Source organism: Rhamphochromis sp. 'chilingali', assembly GCF_963969265.1.
Source record: "Rhamphochromis sp. 'chilingali' genome assembly, chromosome: 13".
NCBI lineage: Eukaryota > Metazoa > Chordata > Actinopteri > Cichliformes > Cichlidae > Rhamphochromis > Rhamphochromis sp. 'chilingali'.
In genome coordinates this window covers 36,130,749-36,151,194 of record NC_137940.1, presented here as the reverse complement: position 1 = coordinate 36,151,194, position 20,446 = coordinate 36,130,749, and the positions used below count along the sequence as shown (strand labels likewise).

At 42.6% G+C, this 20,446-nt stretch overlaps 1 protein-coding gene across 2 annotated transcripts in view; it reads right to left on the bottom strand.

Annotated features, from left to right (window-relative positions):
* glra4a (glycine receptor, alpha 4a) overlaps positions 1-18,858 on the bottom strand; it is a 71,486-nt gene extending 52,628 nt beyond the window's left edge. For both annotated transcript variants that reach the window (XM_080900975.1, XM_080900974.1), the window contains exon 1: positions 18,578-18,858. In XM_080900975.1, the coding sequence (XP_080757101.1) occupies positions 18,578-18,645 (68 nt within the window). In that variant the 5' untranslated portion in view covers positions 18,646-18,858. The remainder of the gene's footprint in view (positions 1-18,577) is intronic.
* Between the last annotated feature and the right edge of the window lie 1,588 nt (positions 18,859-20,446).

The window sequence follows — 20,446 nt, the reverse complement described above, 5'->3', positions numbered from 1 at the left end:
AGTGTGTATGGAGCGGGTCTGGACAAAAGAACAATACTAATCCATGTATTTTTACATTTTGATAATACAATGTACTCTATTATTTTACTGGATTAGAAAGTGATAAACACCAGTTTTAAATGCAACGACATATATATAGTGCATCAAGAGCAGACAGGGTCATTACCAATAAATACATGTTTACAGACTTGCTTTTGCCACAGTAATGACAAGGACACAATGAGCTGTGGCTTGATGACAGATTCACGTTGCTACTTCAGTGAACTCTAACCAACAGCCAGGCTGTTCTCATACACCCTTTACTAATCTTCAGTTCTCTAATGTATTCTTGTCTAGTGACTTTAAATTTATAGCTGTGGGAAATATATTATCCTATTCTTCATGACATAATGCGTTTATCTGTGAGAATAACACTGCGTTAAATCTGAATCTACTCTCTCTCCAACTCCTAATTGCAACATCTGCTGTCAAAATGTCATGGCAGAATGAATTGTTCCTCCCACATACATTATCTAGCAAAAGTTTCTCTTTCTTTTTTGAGTAGATTTCAGAATATAGTCTTGCTATTAAAAACTTGGGAACCCAGAACATTTATATAAGGTACTCCATAAGGCATCTTTCAAATTTACCAAAGGCATTGAACTTGCTGATTGTGTACCTCCTGTTGGCTCTGGCCAAAGCCTAATCAACAAACTAAAGGTCTCCAACAGTAGAAGTTAAAATGGCAATTCCTGCGATCAACCAGGGACTGACTTGGCCCACCCAAGAGAGACGAATCTAACACAAAGCCTCCTCAGACCTACCCATCTTCCCAGATGTCTCTTCAAGCTACTTTGTATTCAGGCCACCTTCTTCACGTCTACAATCTGATATCAGCATGGATCGCCTCCTGTCAGTCTCTGTGAAACAGAGCTAGCAGGATTTCTGATACAAAGAAGGAACGATACCGACTGCAAAAGATTTGCCTTGATGTGTGCCTGGGGACTTGAAACATACCATGGCTTCATTTTCAGACTGCAACTGGATCAGAGTCATAAACATAATTTGCTACATGTTACATTGAAATTCATATTGTTATTATGAAACTTCTTATAGTTGAATGATTGTGTTCAAATGCAGGATAAAAGCCATGATCAAAGCACTGTGTTTATCTCCATCTTCACCATGTCTTACATTCAAGGCAACAAAATGCAATAATTAGCAAGTTGGGAAAGCATTTTTCTATGTAGCCAAATGGGCACGGTAATTGGATAACATAATGAAGGAATTTGAAGTGCGTCTCTTCACTGCTGGTGTCTGCATCACTGCAGCGACTCAACTCAGATCTCAACGCAACAGAGAAATCTCTCCAGTTCATTTCTTACAGAAGTAGACTACTGTCAAACTATGTAAGCTGAACACGTAATTACACGTTGTAGACTCTTCTGTTATGATAAATGTCTTCCATTTGCTCCCTGCACCTGTATGAATATGGAAAGCGCGCATTGATGCTTCTTTTTCCTGTTATCCTTATTTCCTTTTCCAGTTATGATCTTTTCTTTTATTAGCTATTTGCTAGCCACATCAAGATGATGATGTAATGGCGTTTCCCTCCCTACACTACATTGCGCACTAAAGCTTTTTCACAGTTCTGACTACTGTTTCATTATCATTTCATTATTATCTCTCAAAGGTCACTCTTTGTGGGGGGAAGTACAGTGCGGTGGCCCTCCTATTTTACCCTAGGAACTAGAGCGGTTATTGCAAAAAACAAGAAAGACATAAGAAAGCTAAGGGACAGTGTGTGAGTCAGTGTGCACTTGGCCTTGGTCATGGTCCACCTGCGCTTTTAAAGAAAAGCCTAAAAGCTGGTGGCTTTGCTGTCAATCTGTATAATAAAGTGAGGTTTTAGAAGGTAGAGCAGACTGTCATACAGAAAAATCTTCCCACAGAAACGCACAGCACTTTCACAAACACACACAAAGACAGTAACTGCACTCTGCATGACCCATATATTGGACAGGACACTGAAGAGAAAGGAAGTTGTAGGCATAGCCGCTGGCCTGTTTCGCTTGATCAAGCTGCTGGCTGGAAGCAACGTCATGACAAAGACACCGTGGAGCTGGGTCTACCAGGGATTTTCTGAATCACACTCGTATAGAGAGCAGCCTTGCAATGCTTTGTGATATCAGTTTGTCGTTTTACCTGTGCTGATAATGTATAATTTCACATCGATGAAAGAAAAGTTAGTTTTTAGTCTTTTTACCAACTTTTTTAGCCTGGAATATTTAAGCAGCCCATAATTATTTTTGCCCATTAAAGTGTAAAATTGATTATAACAGTCTGCAAAGATTAGCTATACAATGAGATATCCCCCCCAAGATAATATTTATTTCATGAAACACTATTTTCTGGTAATCTTATATATTTTTTGCAAACATAACTCCTTTTCTCTCACATCAACACCTAGGGTGTTCCCTGCCTCTGGTGCTATAAAAGCTGGTATAGTCTCCAGCCCTCCCACAGCTATAGCTGAGACTTTGACTGCAGGCTACAATTTTCATGTTGCAATTTTTAAAATCACTGATTATGCCTCAGTAAACATGAGATGGTACAAAGCCAAGGGTAGATAGAAAAGTCCTCGTGTCTTCTTTCTCACAGATTTGTAAAACCCTCAAGAGAGGCAAAGTCTGGCTCTGTGAGATTTCCTCAGAGGCTCGAGTCCAAGAGACAACTCAGGCACTGCTCCATTTGCTTTGTGCACTTTTTCCGGTGATGTCTTATTCACAAGAGCCTCTTGGGGTGCTGGACAAGCATTGCATGTCTAGCAGCTTTTTCCAAAGAACAAAGGCATATGGCTATGGTAATCCTTCAGCCTGTTAAAGAAAAACACGTTCAGACAGACTATGAACTAATCCTGTTTGACATACACTGTTGTGCTTTTTTATGTCTTCCTATCAGGTGGATTTAATTATTCCACTGTGTGAGAGAGAAGCAAACAACAAAGGTAAGAAAAAGGTAAGAAAAGTGAAAGCCTTTTGATGTTAATTAACAGCCTTTATGTGACGCATCTTCTCATACACAGGGAACCACACCATTTAGCACACTATTTGAGGAGACAATGTTGCTTTTAGGGACATTAAAAAAATGAATAAAACTGGAAGGAATCTCAGTGGTCAGGAGGCAAGGTGAGAACGAATCTGTTCAGCTCACATGATGTCTGCTCAGTATGATAGAGAGATGTGTCTCCAGCACCGTTATGGATGGTTAGCAAGCTCAGAGGTGAGTGTGTGGACTGAGATAACCATGAACAAAGCACGGTCCTGCATAACTAAAAAGAGTGTGTGTCACCAGGTAAAAAAAGAAAATCATGGCAAAAGCACATCTTTTGAGCATAAAGCCAGTCATCTAAGCAGTGCCCTCCAAGAGAACCATACAAACATAATCAAAAACTATTCTCCTTAACATTGTGATGTTAAAAGTAATTTTTTACAGAATCTCACTGGGAAGTTGTATGCCGTTATGATCACCAAGGCTTTTGAAATATTAGCTGGCTTACCTTGAAATGACAGTTTGAACATCACTAACAGAGAGATGATGAAAATCATAAAGACCAACTTTCAAAAGTGACTTTAAAGATGGCAACATGGGCTATGAAAATAAGGCATAGTCAATCTGCGTAAACAAATTTCAAGAAGCTGATCTCAGAAATGTTGGTAGTAAAACACATTTTAACTATAGGAAACGTCTAAACTTACCCATCCACCCTTCCTCGCTTCCACTTATCCAATTCATGATCAAGGGCTTAAAAATTAATATTTAAATGTAATTTAACTAATTCAAGCAATGAATATTATAGTTGTCCCATTTCAATGTTAGACATGGGACATCTATGGACCCACTAACATGATTGCAGCAAACAAACTTAAATGTCTCTCCTTTCTGGGGAAGACAAATGTCCCCCAGGCAATCGATTGAATCAACAAAATGAGGAAGAATTAGAGGCTCAGGCTGGGATCTAATGGACTCAAAGACTGTCTATACTTTTTTGACAGTCTTAAATGTGATATGCTGGTAATATTTTGTAACACTAGACATTTCTTTGATTTAGAGATTAAACAAGGGTTTCTGCTTTACTGCTTTCACGTAACGAGGTTAGCAAAGAAAGGCAAAATAACCATGCACGAGTCAATTCGGAGGCCACTGAATTTGATGCACCATCAACACCACTGTTGCGCCCTAAATTTGTGCATCCATTTGAAATATACTGCACACAAAATGTCAAAGGCTAAAACTGTGTTTTTAAACGCTCTCGCTTTAGATTTAAGCTAAATGTCTCCCACAGATTTCAGCTGACATGCAATTCAGGGCCTCTTTAAGTAGGGGACATGTCTCAAATTCAGGTAGGCCAGGTGACTTTCTGTAGGACGCATGCTGCCGAACTGCAAGAACTGGGTTTCACATCATTTTTGGAGAAATAAGCAGTTACTGAAAAAGACATGGTATAAATTGCAGCATGAATTGCTCGTATCTATTCTTTTGTTGCCTTGTTTGCTTTGAATCTATAAAGACAGACCTTTTCCCCTCTGATTAAATAAGTGCAATAATAATTACAATAAATAAATAAGATTCTAAAGACCTAGAAGATAATCTAAACTTTTCCATTCTTTACTTTTACTGTAGACCTCAGACAACAATTACTTTGAGAAAACAGATTCTTTTAAATTCATTCTTTCCAAGGAGCAACCATGAAACAGCGCGCCAACATAACACAGAATATCCTTGGGATTAACACAAACACCTTCCAAAAGCTCACACTGTTGTGCTCTCCTCAGCAAAGATTTCTTTTTTAAACTTAAGCACTCTGTGATACCATTACAGTTTAATACTCTACTCCTCCTGTCAAGGACAACTAGTCATCTCATCAGTGTGTGTGGAGAGAAAAAAAAGTCCGCTAGCAAGGCAGATTTGTGGAGGTATATGAACAATGTTGCTTTACCCTTGAAGCAGCTTTCTACTCTGTTGAAGAGAGTCACATGAAGGCCACGTAGGGTAAATGGGCCACTTACATCACAAAGTGTCACATAATGGACACATACAGTAAGTCCAACCATCAATATGGAGCTATTTAACTGATGGTTGAAGACCCTATTGGATCGGTTACAGCAAAGGCAGAAAACCTACTGAGATCAAAGCATCTCAGGAAGCTTTTTCCTCACCAGATGAAACCGTCATTTCTTGTAATTTGATTCTTACCATGTGAGAGCAAAAGTAAGCCTTAACACACAGTAATTCTTTGAGTGTATAGGAGAATTATATAGGGCCCTTATATAGGACTTTGCAAGTGAACTTCCCTTATTTAATGCTGCTGAAGAGGAGAGACTCCCTTACCCTGGGTTATCTGACAAATACAGCTTTAATCTTTCTCAACCACCTTTACCACCTGACAGATTCTCCTTTACTGATTGTATGTGACTTAGGGTGTAGTAAAACGTAGGAGGACAATACTTTTTATGCTGTTTTGACTTTATTTGGTAAAACTGGGTTTGCTACGAACTACTGAAAGGCTACGATTAAAACATTGTGTAAACATACATGCTGGTATGGATATTAGGGGTTCCATGGTATGGTAGTTTTTGCATTTCCTGGTCAAAAACAGGCGGAGACGCAAACCCAGCATCTAGTCTACTCTTAGTGCTGGTCCCTGTCTGAATGAATGGGCGGGTTGCATGAGGAAGGGACTCCACTGCAACATTTGTGTAAAATCAAGCATGTGGATCCCCTTGGGAAATAAGGGATCCGCCAAAAGTTTCTTCTTGTACACAATAAAGATTAAATCTGGTTTGTGCTGCAAGAAAACACAGTCCTTGTATTCAGCTTCCCAAATCAACATTAGGAATTCTGCTTGAAACCCGGGTGTAGTTTTTGTTTAACCTTATTAATTACCAACATCGCACAGTTATGCTTCCTAACTTTTACTCTCACTAAGCCAATGACAAGGCCAAAATGTGCCAAAGTACCTCGTGTTGTCAGAGGAGAATGACCACACTGCCTTCAGCTGAGAGGAAGGCAACAGTAACTCAAATAACCACTCAATACAACCAAAGTATGAAGAAAAGCATCTCTTTAGATGCCCCACTGTCATCAGATCTTAACTCAGAGCACCTCTGGGATGTGATGGAACAGGAGAGTCACATGCAAACAGTCACTAAATGCCATCATGTCAGTATGGCATTTACCTAATTGAAGAACTAAGGCACTACTGAAGGCAAAAGGGGCTTTCAACCGGGTACTAGCAAGATGTACCTAAATAATGTAGCCAGTGAGTGAGTGAGTCACACACACACACACACACACACACACACACACACACACACACACCTAGTGAAAACTATGGTGCCATGTTTTGGGAGAAGACTGTATCTCATAGTTACCAAAACACCAAACAACCCCCACTCCCAAAAAAATAAGTTCCAAAGTCTTCAAACAACATTTCTCAACATGATCCTTATCATCTACTGCAGCGGTCCCCAACCCCCGGGCCTCGGACCGGTACCGGTCCGTGAGTCGTTTGGTTCCGGGCCGCCAGAGCTGAGGCTCAGGTGTGAAATGTATAGTTTTCAGGGGTTTTATTGGTTTTCAGCGTTATTTTGTTATCGTTTACTTGGTTTTCCTGGGTCTTTTCACGTGTGTTATGAATAAATTTTCTTTTTTTTCGGTACCGGTACTAGTTTTATTTTGTTGTATTTTTCCGCGACACCTTAAAGGCCGGTCCATGAAAATATTGTCGGGCATAAACCGGGCATAAAAAAAAGGTTGGGGACCGCTGATCTACTGTACATACATAATGCATAAAATCAGAGCACAAGTTAGACAAGTTAAAAAAAGGAAAAAAAACAAACAAACAAGCAAAATGATTAATACATTGTGGTATGCTGCTGTTCGACTGTTAGCTAGCTGTAGCTGTAGCCTGCAATATTTGTCTGACAAAGCTGACACAGCCCTATGTAATTAATGATTGATTATAGCATGGTCACTCTAAATGGCTCGGTTAATGACTTTCGGATTCAATTACAAAGCAGCTCTTCAGCTTGACTCCACTGGCCACTTCTTCTTTTGGCCAGCAGCGTATTATGAGGTCTTGCTTTCTGAGACCACACTTTTCCCCCCTCACTCTCAAAGTGAAGTTTAATCAGCAAGGCCCATCTGGTCAGATGTAATGACATGATGGAGGGTTTCATAATGGTTCCCCACTTCATGATTCTAATTGTAGAGAGCATAATGACCTACAATGGTGAACCTCAGAGCCAAAGTGCTCTCCTAGTCAATAAGTGGGTATTTTTAATTTGCTAGAGCTAGAGAAGAAGAGTGGAGAGCTCCCCTTTATTGCATTACCTTACCACTGTGTCACATTTTCTTATCCAGACACTGGAGAGAGTTAGATTGTATGCTGGATTGTTTTGGCTGCAAAGATGCAGCAACATGTATTTGCAGAACACACCTGTGGTTTTATAACCCTGATGAAGCCACCTGAAACCTTCACACCTACCGCGCCTCCACCTCAGCTGGCTGGCTGCCTTCTGCAACCAAAACTAAAATAAAGAACTGCGACACTAGCAGTTTGACTGTGAAGCCAGGCCATTGTTAGAATCAAGAACAAGTAAGATTTGGCACAAAGACTATGGTATAGAGCTTTACTCAGGTATACAAATCAAACAAGTTCTTGCACTGAATTATTTAAGCAAGCAGTGAATGGAGCACAATTTACAACATTTTAAAGCACAACATAATCTAAAAGAGTCGGGGTGCTGCGTAGAATGTAAGTTAGTGAGTTGAAGAATTATAGAAGGCAAGTAGTTAAGCATACAGTTTTAAGGATGCCATCATCTACAGGTTTTAATATCAATAAATGATTCAGAGAATAAAAAACAAACAAACAAAACTATATACAAAGAAGACGACCCATAAAACTATTATTTGCAGATACCATCTTTGGACAGGTAGTTGCTTTATAAACAGGCTCATTTCTAGAATATTGCACGGCCTCCGGTACATTTTGGCAAACAACTGTCAGCGAAAACATATCTGTATGTAAAATTACATATTAAACCTAAAAAAAAAAGCAAAAGGAAAAAAAACAAACATGAAATAGATTATGAAATACTGCTGTTACTCTATAAACTAAAACAATTGCCAGATAGAAACTGTATATGTAGATCTGAAGAGTTTCCTGATCGGCAGAAACTTAAAAAAATAAAATAAAACAAAACAAATAAAGGAAATAAAACATTTGTTTATGTGGGTTTGTGAGAAGACCCACATAAGGAATGAGGGTATCGATTAAGTTGGCTTAATTACCTTTTGCAATTCTTGGCTACTTTAGGGGTTAACGCAGAGAAGGGAACTACTTCAACTTAAACCGTGCAGTTTTTCATCTTAGCCCACGACTGATGGACAGCTCTACTTAAATTAATAATGAAGGGATTGCATCAGGAGATGAACATGAAGTTTTGGTTTGTTTACTCAAAAGAAAGAAAGATGCTAAAAAGTTCTCCATTACCTGAGGAAAACTGCAGAGGCTACATAAAAATATTGATGCACGTCTGAAAGGTTTTTGGAGGTTCCCTCCATAACCAGTGGACAATGTTGCATTTAATGCTCTTTCAGCTTAGCATTAGCTGGCTACATATCTTTAAAGATTAAAAGTTTACCCTGAGCTGATGCGCATCAGTTACACTTCATGATGCATTTATTATTCAGTGGCTTGGGGTTTTGATTTCAGCTGGCGGCAGAGGCATGTCAAAAATACATGGTTTAGTGTGGACAGGAAAAGACAGGCAGAGACCCAGTTCTCATCCTGAATACAAAACTGGTTTATGATATGAATGATCGTAGCCATTTAACTCATGGTTGGATTTTGTAACTGGCATATTTGCCCATATAAAATCCCTGAGGACAAAAACACTGTTTTCATCTACCAGCACCTGAAAACTATTCCAATCTGTCAAATGAGGCCATTACACACTTTTGATTTAACTAAAAAAGGGAAAGGTTATATGTGGTTTAACTGAAACATATGTCAAATAATCAGTCACATCTCTCAGCCTGAGGTGTCAGTTGACCAGTGAAGGAACAGGCCAGCTGCTAGAGACCATCACTGAACTGTCACCTCCACCATACATCCAAATACAAATCTAATGCCCACTGAAGAAATGGGTAGATCTATGTCAGACAGTGCCTCCTTGACAAGGGTGTGACTGTGTGCTACCCTTTTATTAAAAGCTGCACTTAAATAGAAGATAGATGTTCATTTTGCCTTTTTCCAGCTGCACAGAGTTATTAAAAACTGAGAATGTGCAGAAAAAAATGTTTTTTCCCCTTTCCTTGGTAAAGTAGTATTTATTTATTGTCATTGTCAAGAACAATGAAATTGCATTTGGGGCTTCCATACAACCCAAAAAAGAAGAAAATAATAAATACCCCTTAAAACCCAAGTGTACATATTTAACCCAGTGTGACTCCAATGCAATAAGACAATCCTTAGCAATAATGTTCGTAGAAATTCAGACAAAGACCTGAGAAACATGACAAAATACAACAATGCAACCCATTCAATATTATTGTACTGTGAGATATGATATCAGATATGATAGTTATCTATTTAAGAAAGAGGGGGGGGGGGGGGCAGGAGGGGGAAGAGAATAAAGATATGATGCACCAATGCAGACCAGTTCATTGCTATTAAGAAGTTGGATATGGTTATTGTCCGTGAGAGGGGGGCAGAGAGTTCAGGAGCCTCACAGCCTGTGGATACAGGTGTTGACCACAAGGGTGGAAGAGGTGTTCTTACCCACTCTGACACTCTGTCTACGGTTAGTGAGGAAGTCCACAATCCAGTTGCACAGAGAGGAGTTAAGTCCCAGTTGGTGGAGTTTGGGACGGAGTTTATATGGCCGGATGGTATTAAAAGCCGAGCTGTAGTCTACAAAGAGGAGCCGTGCATAGGTGTTCCTGTGTTCCAAGTGCTTCAGTAATGTGTGCAGCACTGTGGCGATCGCATCCTCGGTTGACCGGTTCTCCCTGTATGCAAACTGGTGCGAGTCCAGGGATGGTGGAAAAGCAGCTCTGATGTGTTTAATGACCAGTCTCTCCAGGCATTTGGCGGGAATGGGGGTGAGTGCCACAGGTCTGAAATCGTTCAGACATGTGACATTTGACTGTTTTGGGATGGGAACGATGGTTGCTGCTTTGAAACAGGATGGTACCAGTGAACAGGACAACGAGGTGTTATATATAGAGGTGAAGACGTCCGCCAGGTCCGCAGCACAGTCTTTTAGCACCCGGCCCAGCACTCCATCCGGCCCGGCCGCCTTCCTGGTGTTAATGCTCCGGAACACACGCCTCAGCTCATGAGTGCTCAGGACCGGAGCAGGATCGGTTGAGGGGAGAGGGGACAGGACAGGGTCGGTGTTCTCCCTGTCAAAACGGGCATAAAAGAGATTTAGATCCTCAGCCAGAGTAGAACTGTCGGCTGAGGGTGATGGTGTTCTTCTTTTGTAGTCCGTGATAGCCCTGATGCCCTCCCAGACCTGCCTTGGGTTTGTGTTGTTCTCAAACCTGGCCTCGATACGCCTCCTGTGCTGCTGCTTGGCAGTCTTGATGCCTCTTCTCAGGTTGGCCCTGGCAGCACTGTATGCCTCCTGGTCCCCGGATTTGAAAGCGTTGTTCCTTGTTCTAATAAGTTGTTGAACTCCGTGTGTCATCCAGGGTGGATTATTAGGGAACACACGGAATCGTTTCCAAGTTGTTACATTGTCCACACAGAAACAGATGTAGTCCAAGCCATACTTAACTTTTATGATATCCTCATTGGAAACATGAACTCTTTGTTTATCTTTTGAGGACTTTTTTGTCTATTGGGTTAATATTTCATTGATAAGCATGCCTCTACTGCTCATGGCGGTGGTGGCTGTGGAGAGCAAACCGTCTGCTCGCCTCTTGTATCCAGCTTGGCTCTCATTTTTTCGTCATTAACTCACATAAACATCCCATCTGTTCTCCTTTCACACTTCCTTTTGCCAGTACTCCTTGCTGCTCTAATCTGTGTATCAGCCAAGCATGTGGGGATTTTCTGTGTTTTTGGAAAGAATGAGAAAACCCCAAAAGTGTTTGTTAAAGTCTAACTCAAGGTGAAATCACTGTTAGACCCTACCGATTTGTTTCTTTGTCTTGCCATGTGCAGCCGTCTTTTAAAACCCCGCTACACACGTCACATGTGAAGTTTAATTTTCAAAGGGTTTAAAAAAAAATGCATGGAAAAGTTTTCTCTGATGGAAGTGCCAGGCATTTTCTCACCGGGATTTTCCCCATGCAAGTGTTTTGGACAACTCCTTGTGGGCTGCAAAATGTTTAAAGTGAAGGCACACAATCTTTGCAGTCCTCTTCTCTCTGCTGTTTACTAGCCTCCAGATATTGCTTTGCTGTTGCAGATACTTCTGTGCCAGCTGGGAGGACCATCAGAATTTAATTAAAAGCTATCACAGAAAGATTTTGTCCTCGCCCAGAAACCGAGCTTTTGAAGTCTGTATTGGCTAAAAATCGTATTTACTTCTTTCCAGTGAACTTACTATAAAGAAATCCTTTTTCTGTTCTTTAGCAGTTGTTTTAGAACGGGCTTCAAAAGAAACATCAAGCTTGCTAAATGTCAATTAGCACTGTTATGGCAGACATTTTATTCCAAAAAGACATCGATTCCTACATCTTAACTTTTCTACAAACCATTTTCATGAAATTTGACATAAGGTTAAAAAAAAAAAAAGCTGACGTGCCATTAGATCAGCTCACTGGTCAAAACTGATCCCCTTGGACTGTATATCGCATAGATTTTGATATACATCTTTAAAATGCTTGTCTCACAAGCCTTAAGAACAGCAACTTTTCAATTTGTAATAGTACAGTTGTGGCGGACCACTAGAGGGCTCCACTCACACCCGTGTTGAGGAAGTGTGTTGCTGTGTTTTGTGGCGCGATGTGTTCAGTTGATGTTGGAGAGGAATAAAGAAGGAGTGAGAACGGAGAGCTCTGTGTCGTCCATGCTTACCTCCACATTGGTGACCCATGACTCGAGCATGCTACAGACCGAGGATAACACAGACTCCGCTATGGATGCATCAGCGGCCGCCGGTCCCCCGCCTCCTGCTGCAGCTACGTTGCAACTGACGGACTTTTAGCTCCACGATCCCCCGTCGTGGTTCGTGCACGTGGAGGCTCAGTTTGCCCTTTGCGGCATCTCGGCTGACGACACGAAGTATCACCATGTGGTGGACTCGCTCGACCCGCTGGCCACCCGTCGCGCAATGACTCTCCTCCGGGACCCACCCGCCCAAGGGGAATACGCCGCCCTTAAAGAGCTGCTTCTTCGGCGCTATGCCCTCTCCAATGCTGAACGAGCCAAAAAGCTCCTCACCCTGTCAGACTTGAGTGGCGGTACTGCTCTCGAGCTCATGGAGAACATGTTGCCGTTGCTCATGCCGGATGACGGGGGAGTCCAGAGCGCGTCGCTGCCTGCCGCCTTACGCTTTCACGGCCCAGGGTAACGGACCCGCCAGTGCACCGTAGCAGCCGCGACCGCTGGCAATACAGAAAGGCTGCTCTTCATAGAGGACTCGCGCTCTGGGAGACGTTTTCTCGTGGACTCCGGCTCCCAGAAGACCCACCTTCCCCCTACCACTGCCGACAGACTAGCAGGGAACTTTGGCCTGCCATTCGTTTTTGTTTACCTGGATGATATATTGGTGGCCAGCTGCTCAGCGAGCCAGCACGAGTCCCATCTGCGCCAGATTTTCCAGTGTTTGGCAGCGCACGGCCTGATCATCAACGCTTCCAAGTGCCAGTTTGGGTTGCCTGTTCTGGATTTCCTCGGGCACCGCATTTCCGCTGAAGGTGTGGTTCCGTTGCCCGACAGAGTCCAGGCCGTTTCGACTTTTCCGCGTCCCATGTCGGTTGAAGTGTTGCAGGAGTTCTTGGGGATGATCAATTTTTACAACCGCTTTCTCCCCAGAGCTGCCCACCTGCTACAGCCGCTCTATGCTGCCTTAAAAGGTAAAACAGCCAAAGATCCTGTTGACTGGCTGCCGGAACGCGTCCAGGTGTTTTCCGCAGCCAAGTCTGCGCTGGCTGATGCCGCCCTGCTGGCCCACCCGTTTCCGTCAGCGGCGATCGCGTTGACCACCGACGCGTCCGACGTGGCAGTGGGTGCTGTGCTGGAACAGTGGGTTTCAGGTCTCTGGCAACCGCTCGCCTTCTTCAGTCGTACGCTCCGGGATGCCGAACGCAAGTACAGTGTTTTCGACAGGGAGTTGCTGGCCCTGCACCTCGCGACACGACATTTTCGTTTTTTCCTTGAGGGTTGCAACTTTACTGCGTACGTTGACCACAAACCTTTGAAGTTTGCCATGTCCAAGGTCTCTGACCCATGGAGCGCACGCCAGCAGCGCCAGTTGGCGGCTATTTCAGAGTTTACCACAGACATTCAGCATGTGGCTGGTAAGTCCAATCACATGTTGGTTTCTCCGATGTATGTCAGCGTCGACTACGCTGCCATGGCCGCTGGGCAACGTGCTGACCCGGACGTCCTTGCCCTTCAGTCAACGAAAACGGACCTTATGCTGGAGGACACCCCTGTGTGGGACGGCGGTCCGCACCTGCTTTGCGATGTTTCCACCGGCCGCCCCCGCCCGGTGGTTCCCCTTTCATGGCATCGTTATGTTTTTGACTCGGTGCATGCCCTCTCTCATCCCGGCGTCCGGGCCTCGGTCAAGCTGGTCAGGGCCAGGTTCGTTTGGCCGGGCCTTCTCAAAACGGTGAAAGACTGGGCTTGTATCCCATGCCAACGCTCGAAAATCCACAGGCATACGCAGGCACCCCTCGAACCTTTCCGCGTCCCCGGTAGGCGTTTCGATTACGTTCATGTGGACCTGGTTGGTCCCTTGCCGCAGTCACAGGGTTTCACGCACCTTTTGACTGTGGTGGACTGCACGACCAGGTGGCCGGAGGCGGTACCCCTGGCATCCACGACAGCGGTGACAGTGGCCAGAGTATTTTTGTCAACGTGGGTTTCGCGTTTCGGTCCCCATGCTGACATTACCTCCATCCACCATATGACGGGCCATACAGGGTTCTTAAACAGGGCAAAAAACATTTCATTTTGGACTTTGGTGGTCGGCAGGAGGTTGTCTCTGTTGACAGACTTAAGCCTGCACATGTTATGCAAGATGATCAAGTGGTCCCGGCCCAGGCCACTTGCCGCGGCCACCCACCTGCCACCGGGCTGATGGGTTCTGTTTTTTCCCCCAGGAGCGTCCCACAATCAACGGAGCCCGAGTTATCTGCAGCTTTTTCTGACCGCCAGTGCCAGCCTCGCTCCCGAGCTGGGTCTTCCTCTGTCAGTTCCCCACCCCCCTGGTTCAGCCGTTCCGGCTGTTTGCTTAAACCCCGGGTCCTGGACTAGTTCTGCTGGGTGTTCGGGGGGGGCATGTGTGGTGGATCACTAGAGGGCTCCACTCACACCCGTGTTGAGGAAGTGTGTTGCTGTGTTTTGTGGCGTGATGTGTTCAGTTGATGTTGGAGAGGAATAAAGGAGTAGTGAGAACTGAGAGCTCTGTGTCGTCCATGCTTACCTCCACACAGTAACCCTTTTCCAGTCACTTCCCCCATCACAAATATTTGAAGGACAATCCTAAGCTGGTCAATATCTTCCAGTAGATGTATTCAGCTAAAGCACATTCCAGTTTAAGGTAGAAGTCAGAATTTCCAACTGGAACGCCCCCTCAAGTCGGATTTCCAAATCTGAAATTCGGAGCTGCCTGGCCAACCCCAGATTAACAATCCAAGATGGCGGCAGTGAACATAAACCTTGCTAAGGAGCAAAACAAATCCTGTTTTTTCTCGATTTTCCAACTTCACTACTGGAACATGCTCAACTCTACAGTGACATCACTCCTAGTTCAGACTTATTCTGTTATTATAACTGCAGTAACACTAGAAGTATCTCAGTGGTGTACACATCATTTCAATACAATGTTTTAATTAGGCCAGTTAGTCACTGAGACACAAATCTTTTTTTAAAGCGTTCAAAATTTTAAGTTAGATTTTCCTTGCAAATGCAGTGACACTGCATTAAAACTACTCCTCAATTTATAAACTAAATATGAGAAACCGAACGTGCCAGCAATGCAGTGAAGAATCTAAAAAGTAAAAATAACTTCTTTTATGTCTCTAACTGGGTTGCAGAATTTTTGATCATGTTTATCTCCAAATATGTCACTCATATAACGTTTAATGTTTATGGCTGACCTATTTTCTCAAGTTGAGGTTTGGGGTCATGTTAAGTCTTTATCTACTCCAATTAATGCATTACAGTTAAGAGGGAAAGATCCCATGCCTCCTCTTGAACTACCATGCTCTCACGTATGCCTGCCTGTGCGTGCACACACACTCACTCACTCACACTCTAATCAGGCTCGCAAGTGCCCAGCTCCATCTGAGAAGACTTACTCTCTGATATTTTTTAAGCTCTGACTCATGATCTCTAGCTGACTGCAGGCAAGGACAGCAGAGATCCTTGGTGTGCAATCCTCTGCCCTTCACTTCATGCAATCCACTACTCTTCTCTTGCAATTTCCCAGTACACATGTCAGATGACCAGAGGTCAGGGACATATTTGCACAATTTCCTCTGATGTGATGTTCACATGGTGAAGACTTCATGTGTGATAGTTTGGCTATTTTTTTTATTACAGTATCAACAACCAACTCGTTTTTCACTGAACACCCCAAAGAGAAAAATTCAGGTTCTACCATGTGGAAAGTCCCATTCAGACAACACATCAAATGGTGTTAGTCAGAGGTGACGGTGGCAGAAGTTCTCTGTTGTAATGTGGACCTCTTTTGCTAATTTGCAGCTAATTATTATTTTTTTAATTCTTGGATTTGGCTAGAGTAGCTTCGCATAACTCAGTTTTTTTTTAAACCTCATGCTGAGCCATGTTGCAGCCTCTCAATTCATCTGCTGTCTGAAACAAGCCATTTTGGCTCCTTTGCTTTCAAGGCCAGCCTCTCTTTGACCTAACTTACTTCTGATAGGATGCCGCTTATAAACAGGAAGTTTGAACAGCAGTTGGGTGTGGCTTCCATACTCGCAGCAGACCTGTGTGCCTGGAGTACCTTATTAGAGACAATCACTCTTATGAAAATCATATAGAGTCATTAATAGAGAAAAACAAAAAGTGAAGCCTGAGCTTTAGGCTCACGTGGATTGCTTCAATTTTATCTGACACTTGGCCGTGTTTAAGTGAATATTATCAACTTTAAGACTATAACAGAAAAAAATGAAAACATAATTGGTCCACTTTCATAGCTCCCCATTATAATGTGCGTTCTAAAAAAAAAAAAAAAGGCAGTATGACTAAAACAAAAACTCATGACTAAGCCAAAGCTAATTTCTTTAGCTGTTTTCACATTTTCTGATCCAGCTTTACTTTATTTAAACAGTTATTTTAAATCAAGTTCAGGAAACCCTGTTCTGCAAATGCACACAATATTTTTCACAGCTAATATTTTAAAAGGTGTTGGCAATAAGGTGTTAGCAAGAACATTTACAGTGGCACTGTTCTGTTAAAGTGTCCAGTAAACTGTAACGGTGAGCAAGCACGAACCATAGCAAGGGAAACAGCTAATATAATCCAGCCAGCTGGTGTTTCTCTTGCAGTAGTGCGATAAAATGCAAAAGAAAATATCCAAAAGCCAAAAGTTTAGAAGTTATGTATAAGTTAGTTGTTTAAGTGCTGCGGACTTAAAATACGACTTGCAGCAAAGCACCATGCTTATCTTTATGTTTGTCATGTTTCAGTTCTGTGAGTGCAAGTTTTAAAGATGCTTAAATTAACATAAATCAACAACTTTGCAATTAAAACTTAGCATTTTTAAGTTTCCTCTAGCAGGGTCAGAAATTGTTGGGATACCACACAAAGAAAGGAAGTGGATGGCAGAAAAGCTTCAGGAAAAGAGAACGTGTCAGGTTTTGTTCCAGGTTGTCATTCAAGTTAAAGAGACACAACATCGCCTCTTTCTACATACACACGTCAACACATAACCATCTCCCAACCCTCAGAGTATGATAAGAACTTGGTTATTACACCCCTAGTTCCCGTTTCGCATTTCCTCTTGTTGACAAACACCCAGTCCAAAACATATGTCCATCCTGCTTGATGAGCACTATTTCACATGACATTTTTCCCCCAAATCTCTTACAGCACTTCCCACCTAACATACACCTCCCCCTCTTTCTCCATCTCGTTTCTCCTATCTGAACCATTTCTCTCCATCTACCAGCCTCATTCTCCACTTTGCTAATCTTCACACCACCTCCAGCTAAATGAATCACTCTTTCAATTTCTTGTTCCCATTTCTCCCCATCCCAGGTTGCTCCATTCCCATTTTCATCTTCCATCATTCCCCCAACATGTCCATTGACTCCATCTGATTCTGCCTGTCTTTTACACCTTAATCCCTTCCTTTTCCTTCATGCCTCCCTCCCACTCCCTCCCTACGTGGCTAGCAGAATGACTGGTAGGAGAGCATATAATTTGTCAGAGGAGGTGCTGTCAGTTGACTGCTCTCCAGGCTAAGAGCTGCTCTCCTCGCCCCTGGGTTCACGGAGTCACTGCTCTGTTCCGCTCTGGGATTATGCAGATCTTAATTCCCTTCCGCTCACACCTGAGGGTGGCAGGGCATGAAATAAGAAAAGTGTTCACTGCAAATAAAACTTTTTGCCACCAAGAGGAGGGAGAGAGGTTGAGGGAGGACGAGAGGAAGGTGACATGGAAAGAAGAAGACAGAGGAGCATGGTTATTGTTAGATGGACTGAGTGAAAGAATGATGGCGTGGAAATAAAATGTGTTCTAGAACCCACAATGAATGATATTTCCTGCAGTAGTGAATAAACTAAGCACAGAAACAATATACTCCACTCCCAGCTCCCATTTTCAAACATGCATCCAAATGTTCAGTATGCAGCAGCTTTATTAGTTTTTATAACCCCAGCAAGCTTTGTAATCACTGGCTCCCGTTAAACTGTTCAGCACAACGACCACGATTATCCTACACTGGAGTATGAATGTAGCGATTTAAACGACCCACAAAAGCCATCACTCAACCTTTCAATGCAACCGGGAATTCCACAGGTAGTCTGACACCTCTGGGCAAACAGGGTTTAGTGACTCCGTGGTTACTTCATAGTTAGCGGCATCTTTTTGTTCTGTGCGTAAACAGCAGGTCTAGTTTTTTTTAATTAATTAATTAATTAATTGGTTTCTTGCTGGTATGTACCAGTCTTCCATTCCCCCTTCCAACCAGCATTTAAAACGTTTAGATGTTAATTTCTAATAAAGTCTTTTAAATAAGTAAACAAATGACAGATGTCTTACAGCCAGTAGCGTCGATTAAAATGGTTTAAAAAAAAAAAAAGTTTATGCGAAGCAGTTGATGAGAGAGAAAATAACTCGCACAAACACTAAGAGAATAGCAGATTGCTCCCTCACCTGATAAAGACTCCTTGGAAAAAGCAGAAAGACAAGACATACAGTATCCGAATGACCTGTGGGAGCATCCTCTGGCTCGAAATCTCGCCCCACTCCCGATGAATAACTTGCAAGGTTAATTGTTGGAATCAGCAAATCCACTGAAGAATCGTGAGACCGGTGTGGAGGAAAAAGGCATCGTCTCTCTCAGTGATCCAGGCTGGTCTTTGGGTAAACTTCTCCCCCCTCCCACCAAGTCCAAGGGGGGGTGAACACATGCAAACAGCGGGCGCTGTGCTTCAGGCGGCTGGACGACACTGGTCAGACTGTCAGTGCGCTGGTGCATGTGTTCAAGGGGAGTGTCGGTTTACGCGTGGGTCTCTTTTTTCCTCTCTCCTTTTCCTTGACAATGTGGTTTCGTCTCCTTTTCACTGTATTTCCCTCCCTCGCTCCAAAACATTTGAAAGGAGTGAAGATTTAAAGGAACAGTAGCTTTTGTTTTGACGGCTGCCTCTGGTGTAATTATCCTTAATTAGAATGAAGGGAGTGAGGCCTCCGATGATGACCTAATTAGACGCTAGCTGATGACCAGTTTGGACTAAAACACTCAAAAACGTGTAAGTAAAATGTGAAAGTTCGTTTTTAAATTGTTATTATTTAAGATTTCTAGCGCAATAAAATAGCTTTCTTCAAGTATTATCCACAGCGCCACAAGCTGTTTTATGCCATTCACCATTTTGTTTTCCTGCAAGTATCAGCAGGTAATTTCCAGCAACAGTCCCCTGATAGCAATCACCTTTGACCATCACAGCCAGCAGCTTTCTATGCACAAATCTAATTAGGTGCCGTGGTTTAATTACACTTACAACATCTAGTTATCATTGGTAAACTATTGCTGTCAAGGGAGCGTGACCTGTAAATCCTTAGCCGACCAATCAGCATGCAGAATGTTAGCACTTCTGGACAAAGCTGGTTTCTAATCACTAATTTAGAAGAAAAAAAACCCAACTAAATTACATAAGTCTTATTTATTTCAGTTCAAACAAAAAAAAAATCTGGGCTGTTATTTTAAAAAAGGATTATTATTATTATTATTATTATTATTATTATTATTATTATTATTATTATTATTAGTATTATACCCAGGAGATGCATACCCACAGATAAACCTGCTAATTACTACTAGCAGACTAAAATGTCACTCACATGAAATGGATCAAAAAACTTCTTTAAGGGTTTGTACCACATGGACAAATGAAAAGGTAAATTTGAAAGAAGAAAAAGAACAAAACAGCCATTTATAGTTGTTGCTTTTTGAGTAAATGATTCTTTGAAAACAAAGCCACATTTTGTACAAAGCTGTGGAATGGGCATTTTAACATGGGGGTCTACAGGTAGTGACTCGCTTTTGGACCCATTCATAAAGTAGCCATTGGAGGAGCGGCAGTTTTTGGCACTTCAGTATTAGCTTCATTTTTAAGCCCTGGAAGCTGCAGTATGGGCAAAGCAAATGTTGTTCACCAGTTTTTTTTTTAAGGAGCTTCATTGAACCAAAATACAATATTGTTATCAACCAAATGACCGAGGTAAACCTGCCACCACCTTTGCGCCCTTTAATCCTGGCAATATTGTAACAAGAGTGATTTTCCACATGGAAACATCACCAAAGTGGAGCTTTTGCAGGGATGTTGCTGTGGTTAGCAAGTGCCCTATCTTCTTTGGAAAAAAGATCAATATATTTGTGGCTTGAACTAGATGGAACCCTGTCTACTACGGTAGACAGTGTTACTGCATCAGGTCATTGAATGCATCCCCATGTACTGGCAAAAGAAAGAAAGCAGAGCCAGTCTCAGTGTCCATTAGCGCCTCTGAATATTAGAAATCACAGGG